The sequence below is a fragment of the Leuciscus leuciscus genome (assembly GCF_965113295.1).
Source record: "Leuciscus leuciscus genome assembly, chromosome: 19".
NCBI lineage: Eukaryota > Metazoa > Chordata > Actinopteri > Cypriniformes > Leuciscidae > Leuciscus > Leuciscus leuciscus.
In genome coordinates this window covers 14,749,403-14,761,937 of record NC_138743.1, presented here as the reverse complement: position 1 = coordinate 14,761,937, position 12,535 = coordinate 14,749,403, and the positions used below count along the sequence as shown (strand labels likewise).

Here is a 12,535-nt window from a genome sequence, read left to right as displayed (position 1 = left end):
ATTATTACTATTTTTTTTACATTTTAGAATGAACATTTTATTTATTTATTTATTTATTTATTTTTATTTAACAAATTTAAGGAATTTCCATGTATGCTGACACACACACACACTTACCAAAGACTATAGCTTTGGCGAAGGGGGGGAAGAGCTCTGACTGCCCAAAGAGGTTTCGGTGGATCTGCCAAAGGTCTTGATGAAGCTTTTTGAAATCACTATACCTTTTCCACACTGTGATCTATTGAGAACAAGTCAGACAAATAAAGGCAGCGTGCGTTAGTAACTCAGTCCAGTGCTCAATGAACATGCTGTGCTTTGCACAGTTTCCAAAACATTGTTTCTAGTTTGTAACAAAAGTCTTCTTCGGCAATGTGGCAATTTTATGAGTGAAACAAGATTTTTAAATCTATTGTTATTTTAAATAGCAAACTATTTTAATTACATTAACCTGCATTCATTACTATAAACATTCTGAGGATTTTTCCCCCAGAGGAATAATGTGCACTGATGAATCATTCACAATGAGACCGGTGACATGTATTAATATGAGTAAATAAGGTCATTTTGATTGGCTTTGTTAAGGATTCTCACCTCCTGAATGTCCTCTGGGTTTTTCCGTGAGATAATCTGGAAAGAAACAGAATAATATAGTCATCAATAGAGAGCAGCAAATATCTTTGAACTATATTATGAACAATAATGCAGCTTTAGTCAGCTCTTTATTGTGCATATGTGTGTGTTTGTGTGTAAGAAGAAAGAAGAGAATGCAAAAACTGAAACAAGCTGCATCATCTAAAAACCATTCATTTGTTTTATATTAAATAACATATTTATTTACTGTATTGACATTACATATTTTTGTCTATTTTTGTTCAGTCACATCTGATCCGATGCTTCTGTTGACATGTGTCTAAGTTTGAGGAATATAAATAAGAAAAACAAATCACAGGTTTATGATTATGAAATTACACAGCTGACTGTGACTGTTAAAGATTAATTAGATTTAACGTTACTTGATATCAGTAAACACAGCACATACATACATACATACATACATACATACATACATACATACATACATACATACATACAAACATTACATAACATAACATAACATAACATAACATAACATACATACATACATACATACATACATACATACATACATACATGGCATTACAGATGTGACATGACCAATAAAATCATCCACTGACTAATGTTTTCCTAGTTTGTGTTGGTATTCCTGATAAACATTAGCGTTAGCACATGGGCACTACACCCTGGTAAAATCCGTCAAGTCTTACCCGGGCCGTGACTTTATACACCGTGTAGCCTTTCTTGTGTGTTGTAGGGTCGGTGACCGTGTAGAATCGCACAATTTCGTCTTTGTTCCGCGCGGAGATCATCCTGAGACAAGCATCGCCATAGCAGAACAATTACCCGTACAATAGACAGCTACAGCTGAGCTGAGCTCATGAATATTAATCAGGCCGTGCTGATGACGCTACGTGCGTAGCAACTTTCCGGAAAGCGTCACATTTAAAGGGACAGTTCACTTCAAAATAAAAATTCTGTCATGTAGGCTACTCACAGGGGGGCAGGGTTTTATATTATTTTGAAGTTTCCCCGGGCGCCGCCATTGGCTAGCGGACCATCACCTCACCTGCTGTTAGCATCCCATTGACTCCCATTCATTTTGGCGTCACTTTGACAGCAAATAACTTTACATCTAAGGCGTTTAAAGACTCCATTTGTCCATTATTTATTTCTAAAGAAACACGAAAATGTATAAAAGGCTCCATTACCTTGTATCTTACGTTATGGCCCCGTAGATGCAGTTTTTGTAAAAATAGGCTAACGATTGCGTCATAACCACGCGACTCTCTGTCGCACAGTAGAGAGATTACCGTATGGACAGGAGGAGAAGCTCGCGCGCAATCGGGGGGACGTGGAGGCAAAATGACAAAGTAATTAATCAGAATACTTAGCAAAAGTTACTCCTGCTCCTAGCTCATGGACACCTCCTACTCACACTCTCCGTCTCTGCAAGTTTCGGAAGGGAATGATTCAGATTTCTCTCGGCCCAGCTACTAGAAGACAGACGGGTTGCTCACGTCACATCAACGTCGTCAAGCTCAGTTTGAGTCTGCGCAGTACGCTCGACCATCAGGAAGTTAGTTGTTCTAATTGACTTCATTTTTTTCCGTTGAATCCAATGGGGTCGCTGTGTCCAGTTTATATACTGTCTATGGCTACTCACCCTCATGTCACTTCAAACCCGTTAAACTTTGGTTATTCATCGATAAATAAAATAAAATTTAAAAAAAGGAATATAATAAGATACAGTGAGGCTAAAGGTAGCCTACACCTTAAATGGTTAGTTCACTCAAAAAAGAAAATTAGGTCAAGGTCAAGCTTTATTAAAGGGATAGTTCACTTTGAAATTAATTTTTGGTATGTTTTAGCTTACCTCAAGGACATCCAAGATGTAGGTGTCTTTTTTTCCGCAGTAGTTTAAATTTTGATATTTTTAGGTCAAACCGTTCTTGTCTGTCAGTCATATAATGCAGGTCTATGGTCACTGTCTCAAAGAGCATGCACAGAGTCCAAATTAAAACAATTCCCCGTCGTCCAAATTAAACAATTCCCCATCGTAAGTACACATTGATGGCCTAAGACACGAAACGAGCGGTTTGTGTGAGAAAACGAACAGTATTTATATCGTTTTTACCACTTATACACAGCCATGTCCAAGTGATCTGATCTGACGTGTACGCAGACTGGTGCATAGATATATACACACTAGATGTCGCCTTGTCTACGGCAGTTCATTGGAACGAATGTCTTTAAGGCGACATCTAGTGTATATATCTATGCACCAGTCTGCGTACACGTCAGATGAAATATACAATAAGGGAGACAAAACACAGCTCTGAGGAGAGCCTGTGTAGATGTTATCAGGGGGGCTGAAAGACATTTACTCTTACTCTGATTCTTTCAGTTAAAAAATCTAAGACCCAACCCACTAAGTTAAGATCAAGACCAAAATGAGTAATTAAATTATCTGCTAAAATATGGGGTTGTAGGCAATTAAAAGCAGATGAGAAATCAATAAATAAGAGCTTAACGTGTGTTTTACTACCCTCCAAGTGCTGCAATACCATATTTAGTAGAGTTGCTGTTGCATCTTCGACACCTCGCTTTATTCTATAAGCAAACTGAAGAGGGTCTAACAGATTCTTAGTTTTAGATAACAATTCCTCTTTTAGTTTCTCAAAGCATTTCATTATAAGGGATGTTAATGCTATTGGCCTAAGGACATTTAATGTTACAACATTTGTAGTTTTCAGCACAGGCACCACAGTGGCTTTCTTCCAAAGTTTAGGAACTCAATGGAGGGCAAATGATCTTTGAAAGATATTACAAAACACTGCGGCCAATTGCTCTGCACAGACCTTTATTAAACGCCCTCCAATGTTATCTTGACCAGGGCTTTTTCTCATATTACAAACCTTAAAAACTGTAATTACAGACAATTCATCAAAAAAGTTATAAGCACTACCATAACTCATTTTAGATTTCATAGACTCTATCACAGGACCAAATTCAGGTGCATCAAATTGTAAATAAAACCTATTTAAATCCTCTGCCTGTAAGGGTGGATTTCCTGCAGTGGTTCAAGCTGCAAGACTGCCGAATGACTAAAGAAAAGTTGTAAGCAAGATGGTAGAAAACTGTACATTTCTTTTCTATTCCACCCACTGCCACTTATACCAACTACGGGAATGAGCACAGTTACAATAGCTTAATATGTGGGAGAGCGTTGCTATTAGAGAGTGACAATATTGTATTGCAATACGTAGCACTTCAAAGTCAATACCAAATCAAAACTAGTTAGCACATTATTTGTAATTGATAAGGTTTAATGACAAAATATGGTTATGGTTACACTTAAAATAGTCACAAAATAGATGATGACTTATACCATTAATCTACCCAGCATGTAAAATGAGAGAGAGAGAGAGAGAGAGAGAGAGAGAGAGAGAGAGAGAGAGAGAGAGAGAGAGAGAGAGAGAGGAGAGAGAGAGAGAGAGAGAAAGAAAAGAGGAGGAAAAGGAAGAGAGCCCCAAGAAAGGGACCCAGAGAATCAGAGAGCCAGAGCATAAAAAGAGACAGAGCACCAAAGAAAAAGAGCACCGTCATCAACAGACCCTAAATTGTTCATACTCAACTCTTTCTCAAGGTGTATTTTGTAATTTGACTTTTCTTTCCTAACTTCTATTTTTATTTCCTTCTGCAGGTCAAGTCTTACGGCCAAATTACCCTCAGGAAATGCTCTACATCTTTCATTCATAAGTGCTTTGAGGGAGTTGGTGAACCATGGCTTATTGTTTGGAAATATTTTAACAGTCTTACAGGGGATAAGCATATCTTCACAAAAGGAAATATAACTACTAATAATATTTGTAAGTTCATCTATACTCGAGCAAGATTCATAAAAAGTCATGTTATCATTTACTTGCCCTCATGTTGTTCCAAACCTGTATGAATTTCTTCATAAGACATTTTGAAGAATGTCAGTAACCAAACAGTTGATAGTAGACTTCCATTGTATTTTTTTCCTTCTATGGAAGTCAGTGGGGTCCATCAACTGTCTGGTTACCCATATTCTTCAAAGTATCTTCTTTTCAGTTCATAACTTGAGGGCGAGCAAACGATAACAGAATTTTCATTTTTGGGTCTTTTAAGGAAAATGTTTTTTACACTACTCCCATTGGCCCTCATTTATCATTCTTGCGTAGAAACGGGCGTATATATTGGCCTAAGATTATGCTTACACTCCTCTCATCGCCTGATTTATGAAGCTGTGCGTACCTTTGAAATCCAGGTGTACGCTATACCTGCCCTTGATAAATGCCGCGGCTGAAAACGATCGTCATTAGAATAACACACCCCTATATATTCAAGTCTCCGCTTCCCCCACGCCCTCATTTTACGCCATGGACACACGGAAGACGGCAAAGAAGAGAAACTTGGATGAGCAAATGACCTATCACAATGCATTATTTTACAGCACGTGTTTTAAAACGATTAGCATTTAATTTCGTATCACGTCACATGTATTGGGGTGTACAATAGTGATGATGATGTGATGTGGAGTACCATTCATTCACATTAATATAATTGCATGACAATTTGTAATATTCTTATTCTTATTATTATGATTTTTATTATTAATGACGCTTATTGTTATTTAGAAGAAGAATGTCGTTATTATTATTATTTGTATTATTATTATTATTATTATTTAAAAGAAGAAGAATGTCATTTTTATTATTTTGTCAGTCTGAATTCTTTTTTGGTCATTGAAAGCCTTTCATTACTGAACAAAAAAAAGAGGTATGCTTTGCCTGGAGTGTTATAAAGTTGTGGATGGTTGTCTTTTTTAAAAAGTCTTTTGTCTTTTATTTTTCGTGTTCGCATTTATGAGGAAAAAACAATGTTACGTGACAGTTATCCATAACGGATGCGACCGCTCTGAAAGCGGCATGCTTTAAAACTTTCACAGAGACCTCAAACAGAAAGCACAAAGCCTTTCTTTAAAGCGAATTTCGTTTTGTATTAATTGTATCTTAATTTTAATCAGTGTTTCATTATCCAATTTTCTGGATTTAATAAATAAAAAGTAAATAGCAGAGATAATCACAACACGGAGGCGCCAGCGCCTGAACTGGAGCTAACGTTAAGCTATCATCCATGAACCGAAACTCAACGTATAAGGTAGCCTACTCACCTCACACACCTACAAAAAAATTGAAAAGTATCTATTATCTACAGAAATCTCTACTTTTAAACAGAACCATTCAAAACAAAATAAAACGATGTAATCCGTATGAAATGTGCCTATTTCTCTCCGGCGCGTTCACTACTGCAAAGATCGCGAGTCAGACTTAATCTTTGCAGCCGACACAGAAAACCAAATGTTTTTATTGGTTTATTAAGTACAAACAGGCGAGTTATGAAAAATTGAGTGTGAGGGATTTGTTCACTTCACACAAAAAGATCATGGAATGAGATGGCTAACTAGCGTTCAGTCCACTGTCTATAATAGCCTAATTTAGAGATCACTTTTTTTTTTTTTTACCCGACTACCTACAACTTTAATCGGTTAACGTTGATACGGTCAACCATCGGTCAAACGGTCATCGGTTAACATCCCTATGTTGTTGTTTTTTTTACAGTGGGTCATAATATATCATATCTTTTAGTTTGTCAGTGCGTTTTGTGGTGTTAGGAATTGTTTTTTCTGCGCATTTCCACACTAACTCAAAACGTGCGTACATGTACACCACCTCCTGAGCTGGCGTAGGATTTGAGCGTGCCGTACGCCAACGTCCATATTGATAAATCTCAAAGTCACCGTGGTTTTGGGTGTACGCCAGGTGTACGCTGGAAATTTGGTGTACGCACTTTTGATAAATGAGAGCCAATGAGTGTATGATTGCATTTTTTTTTTTTTTTTTTTTACTGAACATTGATGGATCAACACATTTTGAGGAAAAATAAATCATTAAAGTGGTTTGTTTTGCTTAACAAATTTATAAATATATGAGGAGGCAATCAGGACAGGGCAAAATACCAGTTTTGAATAATAGCCAAAATGATGCTTATTCAGAACAATCACTTTTTTTTGGGGGGGGGGGGGGGGTTGCACTATTTTCTGTTTATTTTGATAAATAACCTAAAGGAAATTTATTTTGGTTTAATAAATGTAGCTGTCATTAAAATATGTTCAATAAAATATATTATTTTATTATATGATATAATTAATGTAGTTTAAAAAAAAATGGTTTCATTACAAATATTTTTTTTTGATTATCTCTAAGACACCCAGCTTAATACATTACATTAAACATCTGAATCTAAAGATGTAATTTCACCAAATGAAAAAGTCAGCCAGCTATATATCATCATTCTATTACAAGTCATTACTTTTATGTCACGTACACATGAAATCATTAATAATGACTTTAGGGTGTAAGGGGTTAAACAGTAATTCAAAACACTTCTCTCACTTGTCAAAACTCAGCATCCCTGATCACAATGCTTGACATGTGATCAATGCATTCAATGTAACATGTAAAGTCAAAGTGATGTAAGATTTATTACTTGGCTCTTTCTGTTTATCATTGCCATCTGCTGGCTCCAATGAGGATTTTTTTTTTTTTAACAATACCCATTTCAGCTGTTAAAGGGTTACTTCACCGTTTTTTCATATTAAACTATGTTATTCCCTTAACTAAGACGAGTTGATACATACCTCTCTCGTCTCAGTGCGTGCACTAAATCGCTGTCTTGCGGCGAAACTTTGTTAGCACTTAGCTTAGTCCAGTTCATTCAATATGGGCCAAGCAGAGAAGCTACCAAACATCTCCACGTTTTCCCTATTTAAATACAGTTACTCGCGTAGTGTAACTCGACCTAGGACGGTGACACAAAACAAAACGTTGCGCTTTTCTAAGCGTGTAAAATGGATAACTATATTGTATGGCGGAATACCATAGCAAGTGCTTGTAAGCACTTCGACTTGGCACAGTAATATCTTCACTAGAGGGAGCGGGGGCCGGTGAGAGGATTTTTCACGAGTGAAGATATTACTGCGCCGAAGTCGAAGTGCTTCCAAGCACTTGCTATGGTATTCCGCCATACAATATAGTTATCCATTTTACACGCTTAGAAAAGCGTAACGTTTTGTTTTGTGTCACCGTCCTAGGTCGAGTTACACTACGCGAGTAACTGTATTTAAATAGGGAAAACGTGGAGGTGTTTGGTAGCTTCTCTGCTTGGCCCATATTGAATGAACTGGACTAAGCTAAGTGCTAACAAAGTTTCGCCGCAAGACAGAGCGATTTAGTGCACGCACTGAGACGAGAGAGGTATGTATCAACTCGTTTTAGTTAAGGGAATAACATAGTTTAATATGAAAAAACGGTGAAGTATCCCTTTAAGGCTCACTGTCTTTTTTCTTTTTTCTTATTATATATCGTTTGCAGATAAAGAAAGCTGTTTTGCCATTTCAAGTTTATTTCCTAATACTCTCATTGTAGAACGTCTTTTATCCAATCATCTGTTTTTTTTTTTTATTGTTTAAATCATCTGGTTGCCATGAGAACAAATTGTCACAATTGTCATGCTATGATGTCACAGAACCTGGTTCTCTGATAGCAAAGTGAGGTGTCTCACTAGGTGTCGCCCCTTCCGCATATTCCTCAGAAGCCCTATTACATTACGCCAGCCCCAATTGGCTGGCAGACATGACGTAGTGTCTGGGAGTGGCTACCCCACCCCTCAGTATAAGAGGAGCAACACTATGTCATTACAACATTCAAAATTAATTATACAGAATTGTATTGCTTCCACGTAGCCACGCGAACCGGAATTATCCCGACAACGCTTTATCTGTAGATAGGTAAAGGGAGGGGAGTGAGGCCTTCACAGGGAAGAGCCTAGTTGACATTTCAGGACTGCGCTGTCGTTGCGTCCAAGCGCAGGTCCTTCATCAGATCTGGATACAGCCTGGACCCGGCGGACTGCGGTAAACCTCGGGATAAACAGAGAGACTAATATTAGCGTAGACGCCATTCTTCTTATGATGTAACGAGTACATCAGGATTTATGGGAAGTGTTCCCGGTTCCGGCTGACCTAATCTATACAGCCTAACATTGAATTATAAAAGTCTATAATGTGTTATGTGTATGCTAGGTCAAAGAGATGTGTTTTTAGTCTAGCTTTGAACTGACAGAGTGTGTCTGCTTCCCGGACAATGTTAGGAAGACTGTTCCAAAGTTTTGGTGCTAAATAGGAAAAGGATCTACCGCCAGCAGTTGATTTTGATATTCTAGGTATTATCAACTCGCCAGAATTTTGAGATCGCAATAGACGTGAAGGACTATGATGCGTTAAGAGCTCTCTCAAGTACTGCGGAGCTAAACCATTTAGTGCTTTGTAAGTAATCAGCAATATTTTAAAATGTATACGATGTTTAATAGGGAGCCAGTGCAGTGTTGACAGAACTGGGCTAATATGGTCATACTTCCTGGTTCTGGTAAGAACTCTAGCTGCTGCGTTTTGGACCAGCTGTAATTTGTTTATTAAGCGTGCAGGGCAATAATAGCATTACAATAATCTAGCCTTGATGTCATGAACGCATGGACTAAGTGTTCTGCATTTGTCAAAGAGAGCATATGACGTAATTTAGATATATTTTTAAGATGGAAAAATGCGGTTTTACAGATACTAGACACATGACTTTCATATGAAAGACTGGTATCAAAGAGCACACCCAGGTTCCTAACCGACGATGAAGACTTGACAGAGCAGCCATCAAGTGTTAGACAGTATTCTAGATTATTACGTGAGGAAGTTTTTTGTCCAATAATTAGAATCTCTGTTTTTTCAGAATTAAGTGGTAGGAAATTACTAGTCATCCAATTTTTTACGCAAGTAACCTATTGTTCTCTTTCAAGCATACGTTTCGGTGTCTCACTATGGGATATCCTAACTCTCCTATTGACAGATAGCCTGCCTCGAAGTCTCCTGCCAACCACAGCACCGCCTCTAGGGCTGGATGAGTCATGAGTCATGACAATTTGAGCTGTAACATCCAGTTTATAGAACCTTGCACATGTATGCAGTGATGACCAACTCGCCGTTTCACAAATATCCTGTATCGTGACTCCTTTAAAGAGAGCCCACGAAGTTCACATTCCCCTTGTTGAGTGTGCACGTAAACCAGCAGGGGGCGCATGACCCTTACTGGAATATGCCATAGACAGTATATAAACTGGACACAGCGACCCCATAGGTTTCAACAGAGAAAAGTGAAGCAAATTAGAAGCACTCACTTCCTGATGGCTGAGCGTACTGCGCAGACTCAAACTGAGCTTGACGACGTAGATGTGACGTGAGCAACCTGTTTGACAGTTGTAAGTCTTCTAGTAGCTGTGCCAAGCGAAATCTGAATCATTCCCTTCAAATTCTTGCAGAGACGGAGAGCGTGAGTAGGAGCTGTCCATGAGCTAGGAGCAGGAGCAACTTTATGATTCTCTATGGGCTTCTCCCTTGACTTTATCGGACTTTATGCCTCCACATCCCCCCGATTCACTGCAAGCTTCTCCTCCTGTCTATACGGTAATTTCCAGAGAGTCGCGTGGTTATGACGCAATCGTTAGCCTATTTTTTACAAAAACTGCTTCTACGGGGCCATAAAGTAAGATACAAGGCAGAGCCATATAGAGAAAGAGTTGCGACACTCTTTGATGTCGCCGCTATGGCTGTCACGTGGTTCATGTAAGCCCCAATAGTTCTAAAACATACGCTGGCTGTCATGTTATTCTATGGGACAGACAGCAGCGACTGCATTATTGAACGGTAATATGAAATAAAACACACACCCAAGTACTTTTTCAGCTGGTATTGCATTTTTTTAATGCCAGTTTTGCATTTGGAGAGGCAGGGTGACAACGAAAATACTGCATTATTTAGAAGTTTTAGGTTATATTTTTGGAGGGAAAAGCTTAGTGTCCATGTTCGCATAGGTAATAGCACTGGCTGTAGCGGCTCCAACTTAACTTTGGCATATCATTAATCTGATAATAAACGTCTCATGATTTAGCACAACTGGCCTGTATTAGGCTATTGATTCTCATGATTTTGATATAAATTCCGATCCAGCCATTAGCCTACCTTCGTGATCACGCAGAGGTTTGCCGTGACGGTCCGTTCTGAAGTCACAGAAGCTAGCTCATTTCTTCTGATGAAAGAGACCACCCCAGAACCACAAATGTAAAACATGACCATGTTAAGACTAAGAATATAATTTTATGATTAAGCCATACACATTATCAAAACTTTAACAGATTAAAAACAAATTTACGCTTTATGTTTGGATTTATAAGTAGGCTAAGTGTAGAGTGAAGATTTTTCTAAGAGTAAGGGTATAGCTGTAACTCAAAGTAACTTAAGCAATTAACTAATAAATCATTTAAACGTCTGTTACAATACAGCACTTGTGACATAAATTAAGCATGGCTGATACAAATGAAGGTTTTCAAATAATTTTTTTTTTTTATTAAACAATGACAAACAACAAAAATGCGTGCTTGTGTGAGTGAACAAGAAAAATGCAAATATAGTTCTATTGTGGCACTACATGATATAAAACCCTCCAAGCCATGAATATGCCTCTGCCTGACATCAGGACCATTCAGAGGAGGATGCAGCATGTTAAACTGGAGCCAGGAGTGTTGCGGGAGGTGTTTGATATGCTGAGGCTGAAGGCAGATGCAAACATGGAGTTTCAAATTATTAAAAGTATTTAACTTTCTGAGAGGGAGTCTGAAATGATGAATATTAAAACTATTTAAAGAAACAGCTGTTGAAAACAAGGGCAACAAAAACAGATTTTTCAAAAATAAAAATGAAGAGCCCACTTTGCCAGGGGGAGGTGAGTGATCCAGCGATCAGACTGCCAGGGGCCATATGGATCTAATAGAGCAACTCAGAACAGAAAAGGAGAGAAAATAGGGTGAAGTGAGGGTGTTACACAACAAAACAATACATGAAATAAAATAAAAATAGTCCCCTTATGTCAGGAGAAAGACATTTATTTATCAAACATTTTAAGTTGTACAACTATTTACAAAAAATAAAAATTACTATTTACAGAACTCTAGAGCATCCCAGAACCTAACCATTTAAAAATCAATACAAAAAAACAACAACAAGGGTTCCTTTGTGAAAGGGACATCCTCTGTCTCATCTGCTTTCCTGGGCCCTATACAGCAGTAAGAATGGGGACAATGGTCAATAAGGGGAGAGAATACAGTTAAAAGCAGACTCAAAAGAGGACTTAGTAAGTAGCGCTATATACCTGGGACAACCCAGTCAACAACATATTCGAAACATCACAAACATACTGTACCATGTGTCATTACTACAACAGCAATCATTATAACAGGCTAAGCGACCTCAAAACATCATGAAGAGCAAGAGAGGAGGATCCTGGTTTGATCATATACTCTGACCTCTTACCTAATCCAAGTCAGAGGGACATTAGTGGTTGGGGAGAAGTTGTCACCCGCTCTCTGTGATTTTCAATGATGTCTGAGTTCTGATGGCTATTGGTAACACCTGACATTTTAATAGATCAGTGGTCATACCATGGTTGGATGTGCAGCATTTGGATGCTCTAATCAATCCAATAAGGGATTCCATATGTATGGCTTCCCTAAGGACATAGAGCGAAGGAAGAGGTGGATGGCAATGGTTAAAAGACAAAACCTGTGTGTGACACAAGACAACAACAACAGCAGAAAACTGTGTCATGTAAGTAATGTTCACAGAGGTGACATGACAATTTAAAGGGCATCATATTTCCGAGTGCAGAAAATTATTACTCTTCAATAACATTTAAAGTGTGCAGTTGAAACTGATTTTTTAAGCCTACCTACAGGTACACTTTGAAGATGACCA

General features: G+C 38.1%; 1 protein-coding gene across 2 annotated transcripts in view; it reads right to left on the bottom strand.

Annotated features, from left to right (window-relative positions):
• Window positions 1–1,482, bottom strand: part of rps6kc1 (ribosomal protein S6 kinase polypeptide 1) — a 130,227-nt gene extending 128,745 nt beyond the window's left edge. For both annotated transcript variants that reach the window (XM_082148462.1, XM_082148463.1), the window contains exons 1-3: window positions 1,305–1,482; window positions 592–627; window positions 118–238 (exon numbers count right to left, since the gene is read on the bottom strand). In XM_082148462.1, coding sequence (XP_082004588.1) covers window positions 118–238; window positions 592–627; window positions 1,305–1,406 — 259 coding nt within the window. In that variant the 5' untranslated portion in view covers window positions 1,407–1,482. The remainder of the gene's footprint in view (window positions 1–117; window positions 239–591; window positions 628–1,304) is intronic.
• Window positions 1,483–12,535: the final 11,053 nt, after the last annotated feature.